At 38.5% G+C, this 21,838-nt stretch overlaps 1 protein-coding gene across 1 annotated transcript in view; it reads right to left on the bottom strand.

Annotated features, from left to right (window-relative positions):
* The window catches only part of ptgir (prostaglandin I2 receptor), a 30,654-nt gene extending 13,578 nt beyond the window's left edge, over positions 1-17,076 (bottom strand). The window contains exons 1-2 of the mRNA XM_088345495.1: positions 16,935-17,076; positions 13,967-14,925 (exon numbers count right to left, since the gene is read on the bottom strand). Of these exons, the coding sequence (XP_088201621.1) occupies positions 13,967-14,812 (846 nt within the window). The 5' untranslated portion in view covers positions 14,813-14,925; positions 16,935-17,076. The remainder of the gene's footprint in view (positions 1-13,966; positions 14,926-16,934) is intronic.
* Positions 17,077-21,838: the final 4,762 nt, after the last annotated feature.

Below are 21,838 nucleotides of genomic sequence, written 5' to 3'. Positions count from 1 at the left end.
GCTGGCAAAGAGCACTATTTTTCCCAATTCAGGCCGCTGAAGCGTATCATGATGGCCTGTGTAATATTAACTGCACTGTTTTGACAGTCAACTATTGGGGAGAACAGGGTCATGCTCCCTTTTCTTCACTCATTTCTCCCAAAATAAGAGCTCCTGTGTGCTTGCAATCTGTTATCCTTGGTCAACGATTGTTGTGAGCATGGGTCGGCAGAGCGCATGTTAAAAATGGGGGGCGGCACTTCGCCGATTTTTGTATATCCAGGGGGGTTAGAGGGGGAGTGTTCTGGTTTTTATCAACTGTGACAAATGAGGGATTACAGTATTTGTCTTTCTTACTTTTTTGAGGGCCCAGCAGGCACTGTAGATCCCTAGTCTCAGAGAATAAGAAACTCAAAGGTGTCGGAAGAAGTGCCAGGGACCTGACATTTGAGAGGAATATGCTCAGTAATGCCGGCTTGTGCGGTTGTTTATGTAGCCTAGCTTCTGAGCCAACTCTGCAGCCTCTCTTCTGCATCTTCATCGCTTTGTCTCCTGATATTCTTAATTTCCAGCTGTTCAAACCACTTCCATTTTGTACCATCAATCTCTCCCTGGATCTTTTCATTGACTACACTTCGCCAAATGACCACGGAGAGGAATTACTGGTAGCCATAACCCGAATTTTTTTTTGGGGGGGGGAGGGTTAGGTAATACACAGACACACATCGGCAGCTTGGTTTCAGCTAGTGCTATCAAAGGAAGATCCTCTCTGACCAATCAGTGGTTGGCAGTGACTGACGTTACTTTTTAATCCCGGGGCCGTGGTGGTGGTACCGGCAGAGGTGGTACCAAAATCTATAGTGCCAGTTACAAAGAACCAGGTACTTTTTATAATAAAAACCAACAAAGACGAGGTGAAGTGAGCTGTAACAGTGTAGTGTAAAAGAGCCTTGAAGGAGATTACTAGAGAAAAATTAAGTTGACGTGGTGATGTACTTGTGTCTTTTACGTCACAGTCAGACAGCAATACGGTAAAACCCCAGAGCATGCACTGAGATTTAATCTAGTTTCATCTTAGCCAAAGGACTCAAATACATCCTGTAGAGGAAAATAAAACATATGAGTCCCTATCATTTGGCCAATTTAATAAAGTTTTATGAGTAGGCTGGATAGAGAGAAAATATTTAAATGGGGGCGTATTAGTTGACAATGTGCCTGTTGGCTCGTAGTAGATGGTTTAAAGTTAAAGCTCCCAAAGGTCTTGTAGCTTTATCACATAATTATTCTGTGACAAGCAACTTTACAACACCCTTGACAATAGTGAGATATCTGTTTTTCATTTTTGAGCATCACTAATGTTTTGCAATCATTTTGATCTCAGAACAATACCCCGAAACCCAAAGAGATAAATGCCCAACATCCAAGATGAGTATGATTATTTTGAGAAAAATGACTCAACTTCTGTTGACTTGCTTAGAATGCAGAAGATTGAAGCATGACTAAGTGGATAAACACTTTTTCTGACCCACATTATACTTCAAAGACATGTATTATGGATTTACTCAAACTAGTTTAATAAACATAAACACTGGATAATGTATCAAAACAAATATGACTATTTTTCTGTGCAATTACAGCAATTACAAATTTGACATCGATTATTGACACATAAAGTCTTCAGAGTCAGCAGGAAGTAAGCAAAGACATGAGCCACATTGGTGAATAATAAAAACAATATAGATCTGGAGAGTCCAACGAAAAAAACCCTTTGAGACAGAGAACACAAGGTGCCAATCCCTCCCTAAAAATAATATACTTCTGACAGCAGAAGGAAAATGAAATGAAAGCTCTATATAAAAAAAAACAAAATAATTGCTGTAATATTTTTCACAGTGCCAGTAAACAGTGATCTCAAAAGTGCTTTTCAGAGCATTTTCAGTAGAGGATTGTGTATTTCTTTATGGAATGTCGTTAAAGTTTAGTAAATGTGGTTCAGGGATTTTTTTGGGTCAAACACAGGGCCATCAAAGCAGGACATATAGCTAGCTTGCTTTGTGCTTATTTTGTATTTTTCATGTATCTATTCGATTAATAACTTGTAATCATCTGTCAATCATGTAGGCAGCATGTTGGAGGTCGGTGGTTCGCGCCCCGGCCGAGTCATTCCTAAGACTTAAAAAGTGGTCGGCGGCGCCCTCTGTTGGCTGCGGCTGCATCAGCTCGCTACAACGGGTCGGGTGCAATCGACATTTCGTTCTGTGTACATTGTTACACAGAATGACAATACAAGGAAATTGTTATTGTTGTTGTTGTTATTATGTTGCCATCAAATTAAGCAGAAATTACAGCAATATTTACATTGAGCTGTGGCATTCACACTTTCCTTTTAAAAACCAGGACACTATGATATCACTCTAGGTCAATTAAATAACTTTACTAATAACAGATCATGTGCAGCACGGCGTCGCAGTGGTTAGCACGTGTGCGGCACAGTTCTAAGGTCTTGGGAACCTCCTGTGTGGGTTCAAATCCAGCTACTGGACTTACTGTGCGGAGTTTGTATGTTCTCCCCGTGCTTGCGTGGGTTTCCTCCGGGCACTCCGGTTTCCTCCCACATTCCAAAGACATGCATTTCAGGTGGATTGGCCGGTCCAAATTGTCCCTAGGTGTGAATGAGTGAGTGAGTTGTCTGTCCCTTTGTGCCCTACGATTGGCTGGCAATCAGTTCAGGGTGTCCCCTGCCCACTGCCCGATGATTGCTGGGATGGGCTCCAGCACCCCTGCGACCCTACTGAGGATAAGCGGTGCAGCTAATGAGATGAGATGAGATGAAATAACAGATCATGCCCCGATCACCTGTTGCATCAAGCTAGTAGGACTGCAATAACCATGAATAATAGGTCACATTTGAATTCATTTTTATTTTGCCGAGTGTACAAAGAAAATAAGGGAACCCCCATTCTTACAGTATTTAGCTTTAGGGATGGGTATCTTCATTTGGTTATTTGACAATGTGATATGTAAAGACGGCAATACCCGGAGGAAAAAAAAATATCAATAAACCATGTGTGTTATTTGCATTAGCCTCAAATGTGTTTAAGATCAGAACTGGTACTTTCCTCAAATTGACCAATTTTTGACCCATATATTGTTCAAGTTTCAAATACGATATAACAAAAAACTGGTTACTTCCATCTTCCTCTACCCTTGCGAGACATGGACTCTCACAGCAGACTGGAAAAGAAAATCCAGGCCAGGGAGATGCGATGCTACAGGAAACCTCTTGGCATCAGCTACTTGGCCCATGTGACAAACGAAACGGTGCACAACACCATCAGAGGGCAGATTAGGCCTTACGAAAAATGGTTGTCAACTTTGCACAGACAGAAACTTTAGTGGTATGGTCAGAAAATCATTAGAACTAGCTAACATAATTCTCCAGGGCAAAGTCCAAAGGGGCAAGAGGAGAGGAAGACCGAAAAAGAATTGGACCGACAACATAGAGGAATGGACTGGTGCCAACGACCCAAAAACAGGTCGGGAACGGTCAACAGTGAAGAAAGCTGTCCAGAGTTGCGTCCTCATTCGTGCCCCAGGGTCCCATGCGATTAAGGGATCCGTGAACCGTAAATAACAAAAAAATAACATTTTGTCATGCTTGTTAGGTAGTAAAGGTAAATTCGGACTTGTATACTTTTGTTTCTAATGCATTTCAAGACATAAATTATGATGGAAACCAATTTAAAAAAAAAAAAGACAAAACCTGGACAAAAGTTGAACAAAATAGTTGTATTGGCAACGAAATTTGGGAATCGGCACACAAATATCAAAACTGGGACGTCTGGTCAATCCAGTTTCAAATGTCACATTTATTTCTTCATCCAGCCCTTCATCTATCCATGTTACCTAGCACTGATATTATTTGGAGTTTACATTTTTATACAGCGTTGCTTCAAAACAGGAGAAGGGAATGCACAGAACGTATATTGGGTATGTGCAAGCCAGGGGTTACCATTTTGGTGTCAGGAGAAAATAGATCACCAGTGATGGGTCGTTGTGATTTTCTAGATTTGTTCTTCATTTACCATGAGAACTCATTGACATGATCAGTTATTTTGAATACAAGATCAATTATTCCAAAAATTATTTTCAAATGAGCCTATAACTTATACATGTAAATTACTCAGTGCCCTTACACAATGCAAATATATTAGTGATTGACTGAGATGATTTTGATCCCACTTCCAATAATTACAACATAGTAATAATATAGAACACCATAGTAGTAACTTATTTTAAAAGTAAATATCAAACTGGTGACCCTTCACCCTAACTAGTAACAAAAAAGTAGCTCTCAGCTTCACAAAGATTAGTGACCCCTGGTTGAGACTGCTGTCAATCAAGTGTCCTCTAAGCCTTTCAACACCAATCCAAGGAAACCTTCAGACCTCCTAACCTCATTACCCTGATCATTAGTTCTTAAAGTCAATACAGTCACAACTGAAATGCTAGCAAGTCCGTCCGCAAGTCAATGTTTGCAGTCATCTTCTCTTTTTTGTAAACACGCTGAATGGAGGCTAGAATTTCCTCAGACAAAGACGAGGCATCCCCAATTGTTTAGGGCACATTACGAGAATCCTCTTTCCTCCCACTGAGGCTTTTGTTTTTATGCTCTTTTAATTCTTGAATAGGCGGCAGCTGCAAGACAACAAAAGTGAGCCAAACAAAGACAAGTTTGTGCTGTGCAAATCTCACCTGAGCCACGCCTGTGCTCTTGCACATTAGTGTCACACTTTGGAAAAAAAGATGCATGGTTACAAATGGTTGGGAAATCATTGGAATGCCATGAATTCATTCCAGCCTCCATCTGAAAATGATTTGTTTTTCTTGTGTCTACTTTCAACCATTTTTTCAATTAACAGAGTTTGCACATGCTTCCTGTTTAGCCTGTCAAGTGCTAAGATGTATGATTTGCAACTTTCTGAAGGTCGCAAATTGAAATCCTCTTCTTGCTCAATCGTATCATACGGAACACCAGCCCACACAAGTATCATTTCCCCATACACATTTCACACAAAAAACAGAGTACTTCTTTGTTTTTCCTTCTTTACATTCTTACATAATTTGGCAGGATGATACATGTAGTGAAACAAGAGAACCAGCAGCAACCGCTATGTAAATAGTGTGTATTTAATTTGGACTTGCCAAACAAATGTCTGAATCTTGGGTTTGCCGGTTGCCGTATAAAAATGAGCAGCGAGAGTAATTTTTTCGCATTTGTTCAGTACATTTTGTTCCCTGGTGTTCGCGGTATAAGATTAGCGCCATTTAATAGCGCCATTTAAGAGTTAAGTTTACAGAAACAGTGGCGCAAATTGTAGGTTCACACTCACCTCGTGTGGAGTTAATTGTTTGAATGGTCCTAGTTATATCAGGTTAGTGATTACGTTCGACAGTAATAAAACAGACAAAGCTTAAAGTGTGGTATGTGTGCATCCCGTAGTTCTAAAGGAGGAACTACTGAAATTAAATGCTTAAGGTTAGGGTAACGTTAGTGCTAGTCTTGGGGCGGCAGTAGCTCAGGAGGTAGAGCGATCGTCTTAGGATTAAGGGATCCCAGTTCGAATCCCGGCTTGTCCGTGTTACATGTCGAAGTGTCCTTGGGTAAGACACTGAACCCCCAATACCCCCAATAAGCAGGTTAGCGCCTTACATGGCTGCACAGATCACGGCCGCTATTGGGAAATGTGAAGCACAATGTAAAGCGCTTTGGGAAGTCATTGACTTGAAAAGCGCTATATAAATGCAGATCATTTCATTTCATGTCTAATTTTATGTGTATTTTTTTAATGTAATTTGACTTTTCCTTTTCCTTTGAAGCTTTGGATGAATTACCCTTTCCAAAATAAAAACAAATTATATTTGTTTAATCAAATAATAAAATACAACATGCAATAAATATTCAATATATAATAAGTACGTATGTCATGTTGGTATTGTGTTAATAGTTTAATGTCAATAATTACTTTTAATCATGGCCACATTTATAAAAGAATGTTTGTAACTTACAATGCTTAGTTTGAGCTGAGAAAAAGTTTTTAAAAAATTATATACGTGATTTTAATCTGAAATTAGGAGTGCGCGTTATACACTGTGTGCATTGTCCAACACAAATACATACATTAACTTGAATCGTATCACCCTAAAAATAATGTAATAAGCTCCGCATCATGTTAGAAATGAGTTACATTTTTGCTGTATAATACATTCTCTCGCTCTCTCTCTCTCTCTCTCTCTCTCTCTCTCTCTCTCTCTCTCTCTCTCTCTCTCTCTCTCTCTCTCTCTCTCTCTCTACCTACCTATCTGTCCATCTATCTATCTATCTATCTATCTATCTATCTATCTATCTATCTATCTATCTATCTATCTATCTATCTATCTATCTATCTATCTATCTATCTATCTATCTATCCAACTATCTATCTATCTACCTATCTACCTATCTACCTACCTACCTACCTAGCTACCTAGCTACCTAGCCTGGTCATATGCCTCGAGAGGGGTGACCGACAGCAAGACAAACACAATAATGTTCTGTGTGCTTCCATTATACATGACAATAATGTTCATGTCAAGTCAAGTCATATGTTTGTATAGCCCTTAAAGGGACAGTACGTACAACACAAAACTTTCATCCAGTAAAAGAACAAAAATCATTGATTTGGATACTGGGCAAAATACATAAACTATCATACAAATGTTAATGTTTATAAAAAAAAATCAGAGGTCGAAAAATTTTCATTTCTTTTATACCGAGGGAATCCCCACTTAAGTCGGTGCCATGTTTGTCCGGCATCCTGCGGCCACGCTGTGCCGTTTGTCACTGGCCCTTGCTTGTACCAGAGAACACAGTTCTATTTAGTGGTCAAATATGAACACGTTGGGGCATTATTTACAAAAAGTCTCAAAGGGCTGCACAGACTACCATTACACCACCCCCTGATCTCAAACCTACATGAGGGCAAGGAAAACCTCAAATACCTGAGCATGAGGAAAATGGATGACTTTCACTTTTCATCATTTTCTAACATTTGTCTCTGGTACTGTGAATAAGTACCGTATTTAGATAGATAGATAGATAGATACTTTATTCATCCCCGCAGGGAAATTCACATTTCCAGCAGCATCCCTTCGCTGAGAACAATACAATAATAAAGCAAAAGGAATATACAAATACCCAATATGACGTGCTAATACCCACTGTAGCGTGTTGTATAGAGTATTTAAATAGTGCTACATAAATACACACTGCAATAAAAGTATGGTAATATGCAATGTAGGGGGTGTGGTTTAATGTGGGCCTTTACTCCGCCGGGTGGAGTTAAAGAGTCTCATGGCATGAGGAAGAAAAGATCTCTTCGGTCTGTCCGTGGTACAAGACAGTGACAGCAGTCTGTCGCTGAAGCTGCTCTTCTGTCTGGATATAATGCTGTGTAGTGGATGTGATGAATTGTCCATAATTGACCGCAGTGTATGTCGCACTTTTTTTATATCTAAAAATAACTCAATGTTTGGGTGCGCGTTATACACGCTGACCACAATCATTGTTACTACATAATTGAGTGTAGTAAATCTTTGTAGCTGAAAAAAATACTATGAAACTCTTTTAGTACAACCCAATTGCATTCAATCTTCTTCAAAAACTGTTTAAAATGAATTTATGCAGCTGCAATATTTTCTTTATTCTTGGATATTTTTGCTCTCAAATCTTTCTTTACCAATCAGCTTAATTATACACATTATTGCTGCCACTTCCACTTTTAACTCTGTGCTTGTTTGCATGGTCCAACTTTAATTAAGTCAATATTTGCGTGCTGACTGAGTCACTCACAAAGCAGCAGCAGCAAATGGAAACCTTGCATCGTGAAACAGAAAATGATCAAGTCATTTCAGCGCGTTCCTATCTTAATGATTCACACAGGTAAAAACAAGCAACTTTCCTCAATAAAAAAGATGGAATTTACGAGTATCGCTGCATCCAGGCCCCTTCAAATAACATGTTTTTGAGTGCAATATTATCAAGTGGTTTCTATGGATACAGCAGTGATGGTGATCGTGGAGGTGGGCTGTGTACTTAGTCTGTACCTGTCCCTATAATCATGAACATGATGAAAATAATAAATGGAATGATAAGAGGTATTTATTTTTGTTTTTTATTAAATCAACGTAATTCTACCTTATAAAATGAGACCAGAGTGCCTTCGGGATGCCGTTGAAAGCTCAATGACTGTAATGTTATCCCGTCAGGATATTAACGTATCATTTACGACTCATCCATTATGTCTGACAGACGCACTTCAATTTTACTGTTAAAGTTGTCAGTGAAACACTGTTAAGTGTTATTCAAGAGAAGCATTGTATTTCCTTGTAACACGATCCGCTCGGCCGGGTTCTAAAAAGCTATAATTGCATAAACTTAATAGCGTGGAATATAAAATGATGCATGTGAATGACACGCCTGTTTTGCAAACAGATCAGAAATTCTTTCACAGGCCATCTGTGATTACAACATCAGTTAAAGGTGTCTTATCTCAACAAGCCGTCTGCTGTCATCACACTGTGAGCGTTGTTTATCTCGACTGTAGGAAAAGCTGCTTGAAATTGGCAGTGGATTATATTTTACAATCAAGCATTTACTGTGACAAGCCTGAGAAGATAAAATTCCCAATAGAGACCCCCTGAAATAGACGCCACAAGAAAGCATTGATTCCGGAACTCTGCTCCCACACTGGAAAGAAGGCAGACGGAAGCGCACAGAACATAATATCAAGTACAGATAAATGAAAAAAAAAATCTGGGTTGAGGTTAAGACAAAAGCAAATCTAAGTTGCAGTGCTTTTCTTTTTTTTAACTTGTTAACTGGCATCAATCCGCTTTGGCGGATACTTTGTTTTCCTTCACCGAGGTGCTAGTGCTAGCTAACCACAAGCAGTGATGTAGGTCAATTCATCCTTTTAAGACACCTGCTAGTGTCATGATATGCTAACTTCAAAGTCCGACTGTTCCTTGACATTATAACAGCTTGTCACTTTCATAGAAATGTTTACATGTTTTGTAATATTTTACATGACTTTTAGCTAAAGTATTTCAATACAAAATGAAAAAAGTTCTCATTTAGCATGATGGTTTTGCCTACTGAGTAGAATTCCCTGCTCTAAAACTGCGCCTTCAAGAGACAACTTGATGATATCCCTGCTTTAAATTTAGACATGCGCATTGTCTCTTGACATTTTCAGTCTAAAGAGGGTCCTAACATGAGTGATCCATTATGTACTCTCTGTTTTAACTCTTTTGTTGTTGGTAATTGACTCTTAATTTCATAGTTCCAAGTGCCACTTTGGATTTGTTAGTATTTACCGCACTCAGATATACTTTTGCCTCGTTGATTTTCCCAATAATTTAACTTATTTTAGTCTTTCTTTCTAGTTTTTGAATACATTTTTCTTTACTACTAAAGTAAGAAAAATGAATCTTTAAATGAGCAGTATAATTTGTCAGTGGAATCATTTTACTCCTTTTTAAAAGCTCTTTTGTCAAGTCAAGTCACATTTATTTGTATAGCCCTTAATCACAAAAATGTCTCAAAGGACTGCACAGGATTACAATTACACCATCGCCTGATCTTAAACCAACATGTCCTTAAAATAATCCCAAAGATATACTATGAGTAGAAATAAAACATTTTGGAGGGTATTGAAAGCTTTAATGCCATCTGCAAACAAATTGAATTCCAGATATTATTTATATATACAATATACATTACATATAAGCATACATTATATTATATTATATTCTATTATATTCTATTATATTCTATTCTATTATATTATATTATATTATATTATATTATATTATATTATATTATATTATATTATATTATATTATATTATATTATATTATATTATATTATATTATCCATTCATCCATTATCTCTGGATCGCTTATCCTCAGTAGGGTCGCAGGGGTGCTGGAGCCCATCCCAGCTATATGTGTATATATATATATATATATATATATATATATATATATATATATATATATATATATATATATATATATATATATATATATATATATATATATATATATATATATATATATATATATATATATATATATATATATATATATATATATATATATATATATATATATATATCTATATATATATATATATATATATCTCTATATATATATATATATATATAGAGATATATATATATATATCTCTCTATATATATATATATATATATATCTCTATATATATATATATATATAGAGAGAGATATATATATACCAGAGTCGAGAACACATTTACATTATTGACTCTTTCTGGGAGATTGATACTAAGGAGGGGATTCCCAGCCCCTTTCGCTCAACCCAACTGACGTGTTGCAACAGATATTATTTCCCCACACTTATATTGATGAAGAATAGTGAAAGGTTGCCCCTTACTAAATAAGGAATAATAGTACCATTGCTCTGCTTAACATTGAATGACAGCCCAAACACATGGCAGTGCAGTATTTGCGACAAATTTGCATTTTGTTGTCACCAGCAGATTAAATTGGACAGTTTGCTGCAGCACACCAGAAAAGCTTTTGTAGGATAAAGTCTGAAAAACACTGATTTTGATCGCCGAATCATTCATCAACAGCAATCAGTCGCCATCTGTTAGCAATCGTCTTAACGTATTTTGTGTAGGCCAAGAAGCTGCAGCTGGCGCACACATTCTTCCCCACTACCGCCACCGTCCTCTCCCACCCACATGCGTGCAACATGCAAAACATGTCTCGGAAATCAGTCATGACCAACGTCCTGACAAGAACAAAGCGAATCAGTTGACGACCTGAACAAAGTCAGACAAATAGAACCGCTTTGGAGCATCAGAGTCCGACGTCAAATGAAAATGATGTCACAAACTTCCCCTCCAACCGGCCTCCAAGCTACTTCACATGTATGATCTCATGCTTGGCGGTCTTCAGCGTTTACCACAGAACATGAGACCTTGTGTGAACAACAAAGGGCAGGAAGACATCCTTTTAATGCTTCTGTCGCTGATCTGAACATGAAGCTCAAGAATCACAGACTTGGATTGTGTTTATATCATAGGCATGGATTTCTCTGTGACAACTGTTTTGGTTTTGGCGTATAAACAAGACGCAGATCAACCTGATTTACCTGTCTTCATTTTAATGGCACTGTTATCAAATGCATTTAATGGCTCAAGATTTGTGTGGATACAAACACACAGGCTGAGTGTTAGTGTGGTGAATGGGGTGACATTCTCGAGGCACACCTTTTTTACCCTTTGTTACATTGTGTAACTAATCACCTGCACCAAAACACCACCTAGTTTAGGAAAATGGTGGACCTCAAGAGGCCTAGAATTTATCCTGAATTGTCGTTGTGGATCTGTCAAAAATACAAAGACTTAAGTGGGCACCTGGATAAAAGCCTAAGCCGCCAAAACTTATGTCTTCATCAGGAAAGAAATGATTTCCATCAAATCACAGACAGATTATCGTCTTATTCACAAAGGTTTTTACCATATTATACCGACATAATGCAATGCTTCCTACTTTGTGCATTCAATACTTTAAATTTACACTAGGTAAGAGGTCACTAAGCTTTTGTAGGCCTAGAAGATTTCTGAAAAAGATTAGCGTGTATGGCCACAAGTCTGATATGCATTTCTAAAAAAAAAACTTGTAAGTAACCTTACAAAATCATAATATAATGTTATGACCCGGTTGTAATTAATGAAAGTTGGGTTAAATAGACACAATCAACCATTAAAACATATGTCTTGTGTAAGGCACTGAGTGGTTTACATCGAGGTATATCGCTGCCCAAGACACACCACAGGAAATGGGGCCCCTACGATACAAGCGGTTAAGGGATTTGTGAACCGTCTCATCTCATCTCATCTCATCTCATTAGCTGCACCGCTTATCTTCAGTAGGGTCGCGGGGGTGCTGGAGCCCATCCCAGCACTCATCGGGCAGTGGGCAGGGGACACCCTGAACTGGTTGCCAGCTAATCGCAGGGCACACAGGGACAGACAACTCGCTCACTCATTCACACCTAGGGACAATTTAGACCGGCCAATCCACCTGAAATGCATGTCTTTGAAATGTGGGAGGAAACCCACGCAAGCACGGGGAGAACATACAAACTCCGCACAGTAAGTCCGGTAGCTGGATTTGAACCCACACAGGATGTTCCCAAGACCTTAGAACTGTGCCGCACACGCGCTAACCACTGCACCGCCGTGCTGTGATATACATTATTCTAAAGAATTTTGGATGAATCGATCAAATGTTTAAAGACACCAATCAAGTCAATGATTTCTCATGTCTAGAAATTGAATTCCTGAGAATCGCAATGACCATCAGAGATTAGCTATTTTTGTAGAACGGGTCCTCGACTTAATGAGGTGTTTTCAGGGGGTACCCAAAACTGGCATGAACTACATTGGTGTAAGGTAAATGATGAATCTGGATCTGGATTTTGGTACCACCTTGATAAAGGTTAGACACTGGTCATAAGTCACCTTTTGCTGACCTGTACACCACTCTAGAATAATGACCTAATTCATAAATGTATTTTAAACAGAAAATTCTAAATCTACAATTTGATATTTTTATGAGCCATGTCTTTCTTTAAACAACAATACAGTGTACACCAGGTCTAATCAGCCAGCAAAAACAGACAAAACATTTTTACTAAATGGGATTTATTGTAGGTGGTTATTGGTCTTGGACCTATAAATCACATTGCATTATGTTTTGAGTGTTATATTTCGGTTATCATTATTACGTCTTCTGATTATGTTTCCAAACAGAGATGGGAGAGAGCGCCGATATGAAGGATACTGAACCAGTTTGCAATAATAACGATGACGCCTCGAGACAAAATAATTCTGCGAATATGTAAAGGTAAAAATCGTCAAAAAAGGGAATTATTTTGTATTTATTTTCGTCAAGGTTTTTGGTTTTTGGGGGTACCAGTAGCAAGAAGATGGCAGACAATGTCAGCTCACTCAAGTTTAGCCTCATGTTATGGCTATTAAATACAAATTTCCTGACCCACACATATTTTTTAAAAAAAACACGTTTTCATGATAGTTCCTGTATTTCATCCTCTTTCCAAATCAATAGGTTTTTTTTAATTGATTAGGTTCTTTTCAACTCTAATAGGCTGCGATTAATACACAATGTCCTTTTCCTTTTCAATTTGATGATGAATCGATTTTTAAATTAGCCCTATGGATTGAATTCTTACCATTTGCCCAAGTCCATTCCTATCTGCACATTTAATTTCTGAGCAGAGATAGAACATAATTGGTTGAAGCATTCCTTGCTGCCATAAGTTAATGTCAATATTTCAGATCATGTTTCTTCAAAGAGCTGTACGAAATTTGGAACTTTTTTACTCGAGCCCGCCATCTTTGGCTTATCATCATTGCAGCCTCCATCAGGCTTCTTGTGCGCTATGTGCATTTCTTAGACACGCTTGATTAAACTCTTTTTTTTGTCTGAGTTGGCGTTTGGACTGAGCTTGAGGCAGGTCTTTTCTTACCTTTACGATTTTCATGCTACACAAACAAATAGAAACAAAAAAATACAGGGATGTGCACGACATCCCAACCATTCTTCCTACCTAAGGTGTTCCACCCGGAACAGTAAAGCTAAAAGCAAGATAAAAGCAGAAAGGCAAGGGGGGAAATCATAAGGGCAATTTGAACCCAGTAGGGCATTGTTATCACATACTCAATAGAAAAAAATATTCTACTCTCAACTTTTTTCAAGGACACCTCAAACGACGCACCCCACCTTTTTCAAAGACTCCTTGAAATTCTCAGTGACAAATTTAAACTTTTTGTTTAAAATATGTTTAAAAAAAAGAAGAAGCAAATACTTACAGTCAGGGGAAGAGAGCAGACTGCGAAGATGACAGTAATGAGCGCCAGTAGCACCAAGTGGTCCATCTCCTCCTCGCCCCATCCGAACATTGCCAGGCTCAGCTTCCTCCTTCTTCCCGCGGAGCATGCCGATCCTCGTCGCATCAACTGGCTGCGGTGCATCTGGCAAAGGCTGGCGATCACCGACCCGTTGCACGCAAACACAGCCAGGATGATCAGCGCCATAAGGGAAGAGTACGTCAGCGAGAAGGCCTGCACCCGCTCGGAGTTGGTGTCCCCCGTAGCGTCCATGTCGATGAAGCACCACGTCCCTGGGCAGTATTGCCTGAACTTGCCCACGCCGGCAAACGGCAGCAGGCAGAAAGCCAGGGAGAAGAAATAAATAGTGACAAGCGCCACCTTGGCAAAGCTCCGCCGGATGTGGACCGAATAAAAGTACGGGTGACTGATGGCCAGGCAGCGCTCCACTGCCATGGTGCACAAAATAAGCGTAGGCGCCAGGCCGAAGAAGCTCATGGCGAAGCCGAAAAGGTGGCACAAGATCTCGTCGCCCAAACCGATGAGGGACGCGTTGCGGGCGTAGCAGATGAAGACTGGCGGGCTGAGGAGACAGGTGCCCAACAGATCCGTGAGTGCGAGGCCAGTCACCAGGATGGAGAAGACCGAAGACGTAGAGCGATGCTCTTTGCGGTGCACGCCGAGGATGAAAAGCGCCAGCAGGTTCCCGACCACGCCGGCCAAGAACATGATTATGCTTGTTGCCGGCTTGCTGTCGTCCTTCACAGTCAGGCTCTCGTTGCATGTGATGCTGTGACAAAGCCCATCACAGGCCATGCTGGCGTTCATGGATGAGTCACTGGAGAGAATCTAAACAGCTCCCAAATGTTCCAGAAGGCAACCTGGGGGTCTTGGATTCATTTAAAGGGCAGGGATGGTCAGGATTTTCTCACCAACACATTCTGTGGATGAGAGGGACCATGTTTGCGTACCATGCGCAATACTCAAAAACATGAAGATATTCTATTTTAATTTCAAGATGAATCTTAAATGCTGCAAAACTATAATATGTCAACTTGATTTGATAAACATTTTAAATGAATGTTCCACTGTTCTAAACAGAAGCAGGCGCAATTCAAAAGCTGATCTTGATCCTATGTATTTTTGGGGCTAAGAAAAAAAACTACAACAACAAAGAAACAAACCAAAAAAAACAATATATAAATATATTAAATTGGTTTTCATTACAAAATTGAATATAAATTCAGAAAGCCATTCATTTTATTATGTCTCTTCCCACTTTAGAAATTCAACATTTTTGCCTCTTCATCCCGACATTCTTATGAAATTTTCCACTTTTTTAGTCTTTATAATGTGTTTTTTCTTTGTTTATCCTGGAGTGCCATGTCCTATCTCGTTACAATGTTCACTACTGTGATCATTGTCAATAAATACTACTGTATCCTAAAATCAGAAAAAAAGATTATCTTGAAGACCTTTTTTGGGGGGGAATTTTGCTATATTCTTATTTATACTCTTCACAGCAATTTGTACTCTTAGATTTTTTTGAATTATTTTTTCATGGATTTATATTCTAGCATTTAATGAAAGTAAACAACATCACTTGTTAGGCCCCTTCTCAAGGTTTATTTTTTCCTCACGCTGAAGTTTTGAGTTTTTCCTTTCCTGCATGTTGGTTTAAGATCAGGCGATGATGTAATTGTAATCCTGTGCAGTCCTTTGAAACAATGTTGTGATTAAGGGCTATAAAAATAAATGTGACTTGACATCATTCAAGCAGTTAATCCTTCTTAATAGGTTAATTTTGAATCAACATTATTTTAATTCATTTGTTTAAAGAAATGATTTCCAGGAAATATTGTAAAATTTACATCAAGTATTGGAATTTAAAAAAAGTTAAAACTAAGAATTAATTCAAACTCAAATGATTTCGGGAGTGATCGTGAGTGATTTTAAACTCAAGCTGATGACACGCCAACCTTCACTGCCCACATCCCCCGAAAACATCCTGTTTGATGCCTCAAGATGCCAAAGGTGTGAAATTAGATGTCATCTTGGTGTCATTACAAAAAAAATAACACGGGTAACTTTGCTTTTCAGCTTAATTGTGGAAGAGCCACTATTGACAAAAAAACAACAGCTGGAAAAGTGAAAAGGGCAAGATAAATTAACCTGTGAAGGCTCTTGGGAGTTTTTAGTTTCTTCTTGACATTTGACCTGAATGCAACACTTCCCTTGACTTTTTGTGAGATGTGTAGAAAAAAATATCTTACAACACTGGTTACAATTTCTTTTTGAATAAATTTGATCTATTCTGCCGTATATGTCAGCTGTAATGGATTGTGAAACTTATTGGGGTAATGATCTATTTTGAATTAATTTATTGCAGTATCCAGGCGCCTTTGAAATAATATATAAGTTACTGAATAGAAATGTTTTTACAAATAATGATTTTTTTTTTTAAATCTAATAATTACCTAAAAAGTCCATCAGATCCCATGGCTAATCTTTTTTGAAACAAAAAACAATAAAACATCTGGAAGCTGTTACCCAGGTTTGTTGGGAGATCTGTTATGATTAATCATTTGTCAATAAATTATTTGCACATAAAACACAGTTACCATAGAAAGAAAGCGCGAGACAATAATTAGCAATACAATATTTTAGTTTTGCCTTGTTACTAGGCAAAGTTCATGAGGTTTTGGTGCGATTATGACCCATGGGTTCATAAATTGAACTCACACTTAGCTTTTTTTAAAGCAAAAATTCACGCCACCAAAATACAGTTTATAAATTGAGTTTTGTTAGAAACTCTTGCACCACTGACACAGTTAAGAAAAATTGTTATGAATTAAAAACAAAGAAAACTGAGAAATTCTCAAATTAAAATACCCCAGTGCACATGGAAATTCTTACAACCAATGCTAAAAAACAATAAATGATCACTCACCTTCCCAAGGAGGTGTTCTTGGGTGGACAATTGGGTCGGTCCACATGTGTTCCAAGCTGAAAAGAAGGCTGAAGTTTGAAAGCAGCGCTCAGCGACACCAGTATGACTGCTCTTTCTCTTGCTCTCTCTCTTTCGCTCACCCCGCCTGCTTTCATCACGTTACACCTACTTTCTGCAACTCTGTTGCGCCAGAGAATACACGCAGCAAATAAGAAAAGGAAGTGAACTGTGGAAAATGCACATTGATTTGAGGTTTTTCCGTTTTTTAAACCCTTAAGAAGAACAACATGTGTGACGGTTCTATTGACGGTCTACATTTGTTGCTCAACCATTTATGTTCTACATTTGTTTTAAAAGATCAATTCGACTTTTGTATTTTATATTAATCATGAAATTGATCCATTCATCCATCCATTATCTGCACCGCTTATCCTCAGTAGGGTCGCGGGGGTGCTGGAGCCCATCCCAGCTATCTTCGGGCAGTGGGCAGGGGGCACCCTGAACTGGTTGCCAGCCAATCGCAGGGCACACAGGGACAGACAACTCACTCGCTCATTCACACCTAGGGACAATTTGGACCGGCCAATTAACCTGACATGCATGTTTTTTGAATGTGGGAGAAACCGGAGTGCCCGGAGGAAACCCACGCAAGCACGAGGAGAACATGCAAACTCCACACAGGGGGTTTGATTTCACGACCTCAGAACTGTGCCGCACACGCGCTAACCACTGCGCCGCCGTGTTGCCCTATGAAATTAATCTTCAAGTCTAAATTTAAATTTTGGTTGAAAGTAAAAGCAAGTCAAACAGTTAAAAAAAAGCTAGTTAGTGGGTTTACTCATATGGAAGTTGGGTCTCTTAACCACTGGGGTTGTAGGGGCACCATTTCCTGTGGTGTGACTTGGGCAAGTACAGCCTGCGGCGCCCATCCCTCTGCTGGCCAACATATATTTCCACCCGGTATCGAACCGGGGACCTTTCGCGTTTTAGGCGATTGAGCTAAACACTACAATACAGAAGCACCAGAAAATATTAAGCAATCTATAAAAAGAATTGTAATCTTGTAATTTAAACCCGAGCGTGACATTTACTTGGAATGTCAAGCAAAAGATTCTGTTGCTGTGAAACTTGCCCATTCATGTGCTCCCCTATTGTTCGCCTTTAACAACAGGCAAACTCGAGCGCAGGGGTGGGACAAATAGCAAGGGGGAAAAAAATATCACGTATGAATAGAAATGATTGGAAGTAATCGCATTTTGCCTCGTTTCCTGTTGCCGTCTCTGTTTGCGTAATTGGTCAAAAACACAATTATAACAGGACAGTGCCGATGTTTGCTTCATTGGGATTAGGTTGCCTCTGAAATTGCACGGTCAAGTCTTGCACTGTGAGTAGAGTATTTGTAGAATGAGTGGGTTGAAAATGCTTTCTCCACATGTGGATTTTCCCAGGTTGAGGATGACTGACTGGTTTAGTCTGAACATGCACAGTAAGGATATTTGGATCCATTATGAGTTTTGACAAGTTTTTACCACTGTATTACAACGCAGACACACGAGGAGAGACTTAATGGAAATGAATAAATAAGTGTCAACTTTCAAAGACAGGAAGAGTACTTAAAAAGTTTAATGGCTCGGCCCTAATGCTATATTTGAAAGACTAACCGAACAGAGGAGAAAGTGTGTTTTGACAGGAAGTGAAGAACGATTTTAGAACCATGTATGAATTTCAATCAACAGGGTTCCTGCAGAACAATTTGAAAGCTTCCAACAAACCACTGAAGTTTTTTTGGGGTTATGTCAGAACCAGAATAAATGGTAGACCCAAACGCGTAACGTTTCACTCAAAAGTTTATTGGGATATCAAGGAAACAAACGCCAGCAATCTGGTGCTCGCTGGACAGAGAAGCAAGCATCTCACGGGATCTGAGCGTGTTCGGAATGCGGAAGTGGATTTGCCGGGGTCAGTGGTCAAAAAACGGGTCAATAGCCGGAGACAAACGGGAAATCAGGAACAGACCAGTAGGATACGGATGAAGACGGGACCGACAAAAGCCGGAGTCAAAGTGCTTGCCTTTGGTATGCAGAGGTTCGCTGATGGACTGACAAGGAGTGACTGGAGTACTGGGTATAAATAGGAGGGGAATCACTCAGGCAACTAGCAGAAACTGGCAACAAACGAGCGGGCACAGGTGAGTGCAATGAGTAATTATGACAGGTTAAGCTAAATAAAAGTAAATAATTGTATGTTTTGATGAAAACAACAGCATGGAGCAATAAAATTGAAAACCAAAGAACTTTAGTTTGTTGATTAGAAACAGAAATAAATGAATTCTATTTAGATGGTTACGGCACAGGCGTACTGTCTCACGAAGGTTTTCGCCTTGGTAACACCCATCTGCAGTTCATTGTGATCGTTTAATTTTCTCTCAATCATTCTTCATGTCACTCCATATTTTTGCTTGAAAGTTGCTTGGATTTAGTTTTTTAGAAATACCAAATTAGTTTTATAAACTAACATATGAGCTCGATTATTTGTGCTGTCATAAGTTCAATAAAAAGTGACCTTTACACTAAAAGATTCCCTACTCTTTTCCCAATGGATTTTGAAAAGAGTAAGCCAAATGGTTAACGTGCTTAGCAGTTCCAAGATTCATGATACCTATTTTGGTTCTTGCCTTCCAGTGTGGAATTCACATGCCTTGCTCTCATACTTGCTTAAGGTTTCTCCTGGTACTCCTGTTTCCTAGCACATATTGGAAACATGAATGTTAGGCCTTTAGTACAGAGTATGAAGCCGATGGAAGTTTGAGTTTAGATATGATTCATTCCCAGGGTTGGGTAGGGTTACTTTAACTTGATTACTTTCAATTACTTTTGCATTACTCCAATACCAAATATGCTAATAAAAGACAAAAGAAACTAAATATGAATAAAATTATGACTCACAACACGTGATAAGCTTTCTCTCCTGGCTTTGATCTATTTGATCTCCGGCAAAACTAACATAAAATGCGACAGAAACAAAATAAAAATAAATCCTAACAGCTTGCCAACATCATATTTGCCGTTCCATGTATTCCGTTACTTCCCAAGCCTGCACAAAATTTAGTCATTTTATTCATATTTAGTTTCTTTTGTATTTTATTTGCATATTTGGTATTGGAGTAATCCAAAAGTAATTGAAAGTAATCAAGTTAAAGTGACCCTAACCAACCCTGTCATTGATTCTCTTCAATTCAGCATGCCAATCTCTCTCTACAATGGGTAACAAATGTTGCAGAAGAGACAAGCACACTGGAAAATTGTATGGAAATTTTGACTTGTATGCATTCAAAGACCAAGGATCAAAGTTAACCAATGGTTAACAAATGTGAGTGATAAGTGACCTCAATGTGGTCGTTCTGAAAATGTTATAAAAGTGTCATTGTGGAAATTACCCGAGATCATACAGGTCTTCCCCGAGCTTGCAGACAATTTACAGACACAAACTAAACAAATGCATTAAGCCTGTACTGATTCAATTTGAGGTCATTCAAACCCTAATGGATTCTAATGATGAGCCATGTATGTTCCATACTTTGAAATCAGCAAGGGTAACTCTGAACTAGTGCAATATCAATTATAGAGACAGTAAAAAAATATCAACATTTGAAAGTAGTGTGGAAAATTATATTACTGTAGCTGATAATTTAGTCTTCTAAGATGTTAGCAGCGTGAATTGACTGTTTACCAAATGCCCCATACCCCTCCCCCCCTTTGCTTGCTTCACTATTAATATAAGCACTAAGTGCACTTACCTTTGTCGCACAAACTTGATGTAAATGTAGATTAATTAGATGCACCCTCATGAATCATTACTCTGTTGTCTGCTGAAAACAGGACCGATCAAATAACATTAAGCCAGCTTTTCAAAATATTTTTAATAGTCAATTGCAGTAAATCATTTTATATCGATAAACCTTTAGATTCATATTTAAAGTAGGTTAAAATGTCTTAAAACATATGCTTACGACTATTGTTACAATGTAGTAATAACATGTATGTATGTACTATTTTTGCTCATGTTAAAACTGCATTAGGAAACTATCAGCATGAGTGTTTTCATTATTAGACACCTGCAAAGGAGATGCATAGGATGCCAGTTCATGATTTTTAATATCATACCTTACTTTTGCTCGTTCTTTTGACTATTATGCAACGTTTATATCATTTTCGCTAATTATGTTCCTTGATTTCCACACCCTTTAGGGCAGGTCTGCTTTTAACTCTAATCTGATCAAATATAATCAAACAAATCTAATAAAAAGGGCTCAGTGGAGGACCTTTAAAAGTTTGGAATTTCTTGTCTAAAGGTTTGGGTCCTCTCCTGTTCTCCTTGCAAGGTCAAAACTCATTGATGATATCTCCTTATTTTGAGTATTCATTATACAAAAAAATTATCATTGTGTCAACCACTTTAATGAAAAGAAAACAATTGTGCTGAAATATACTGTAACTGCAACAAACTGTAACTGCAACCAAGTGAGCTTTATCTGAAGTTTGAAAGGTTAAAAAAAGAAAACTCATCTATCGATTTTTCAGTTATCCATGGTTATTCGTCCAGAAGGAAAACAATATTGACAAACAAATAATGCCCGTGGTATGATACTAACAAACTACGTTTTATTTACATGATAAGGAAAGTTTAATCAAACGAAAGAATGAAACACATTGTTGACACAAGCACTGGAGTCGAAGCAAAGGGGGAAGAAATTCGGTAGCAATAATGAAAGTACTGATCAATGAACCCGGTTTCAAGATGATCAGGAATTATTTTCATAGAATGTCAAAAATCAAAGATTAGCGCATGGTCTCAAAGGTGAAGCAAGCCTGGTTCTTTTTTGCAGTTGACCTGGACTTCAGGGC

Source organism: Urocampus carinirostris, chromosome 10 (genome assembly GCF_059441175.1).
Source record: "Urocampus carinirostris isolate Australia breed hairy pipefish chromosome 10, RoL_Ucar_1.0, whole genome shotgun sequence".
In the NCBI taxonomy this organism is placed as follows: domain Eukaryota; kingdom Metazoa; phylum Chordata; class Actinopteri; order Syngnathiformes; family Syngnathidae; genus Urocampus; species Urocampus carinirostris.
This window is presented reverse-complemented; position numbering and strand designations above follow the sequence as displayed.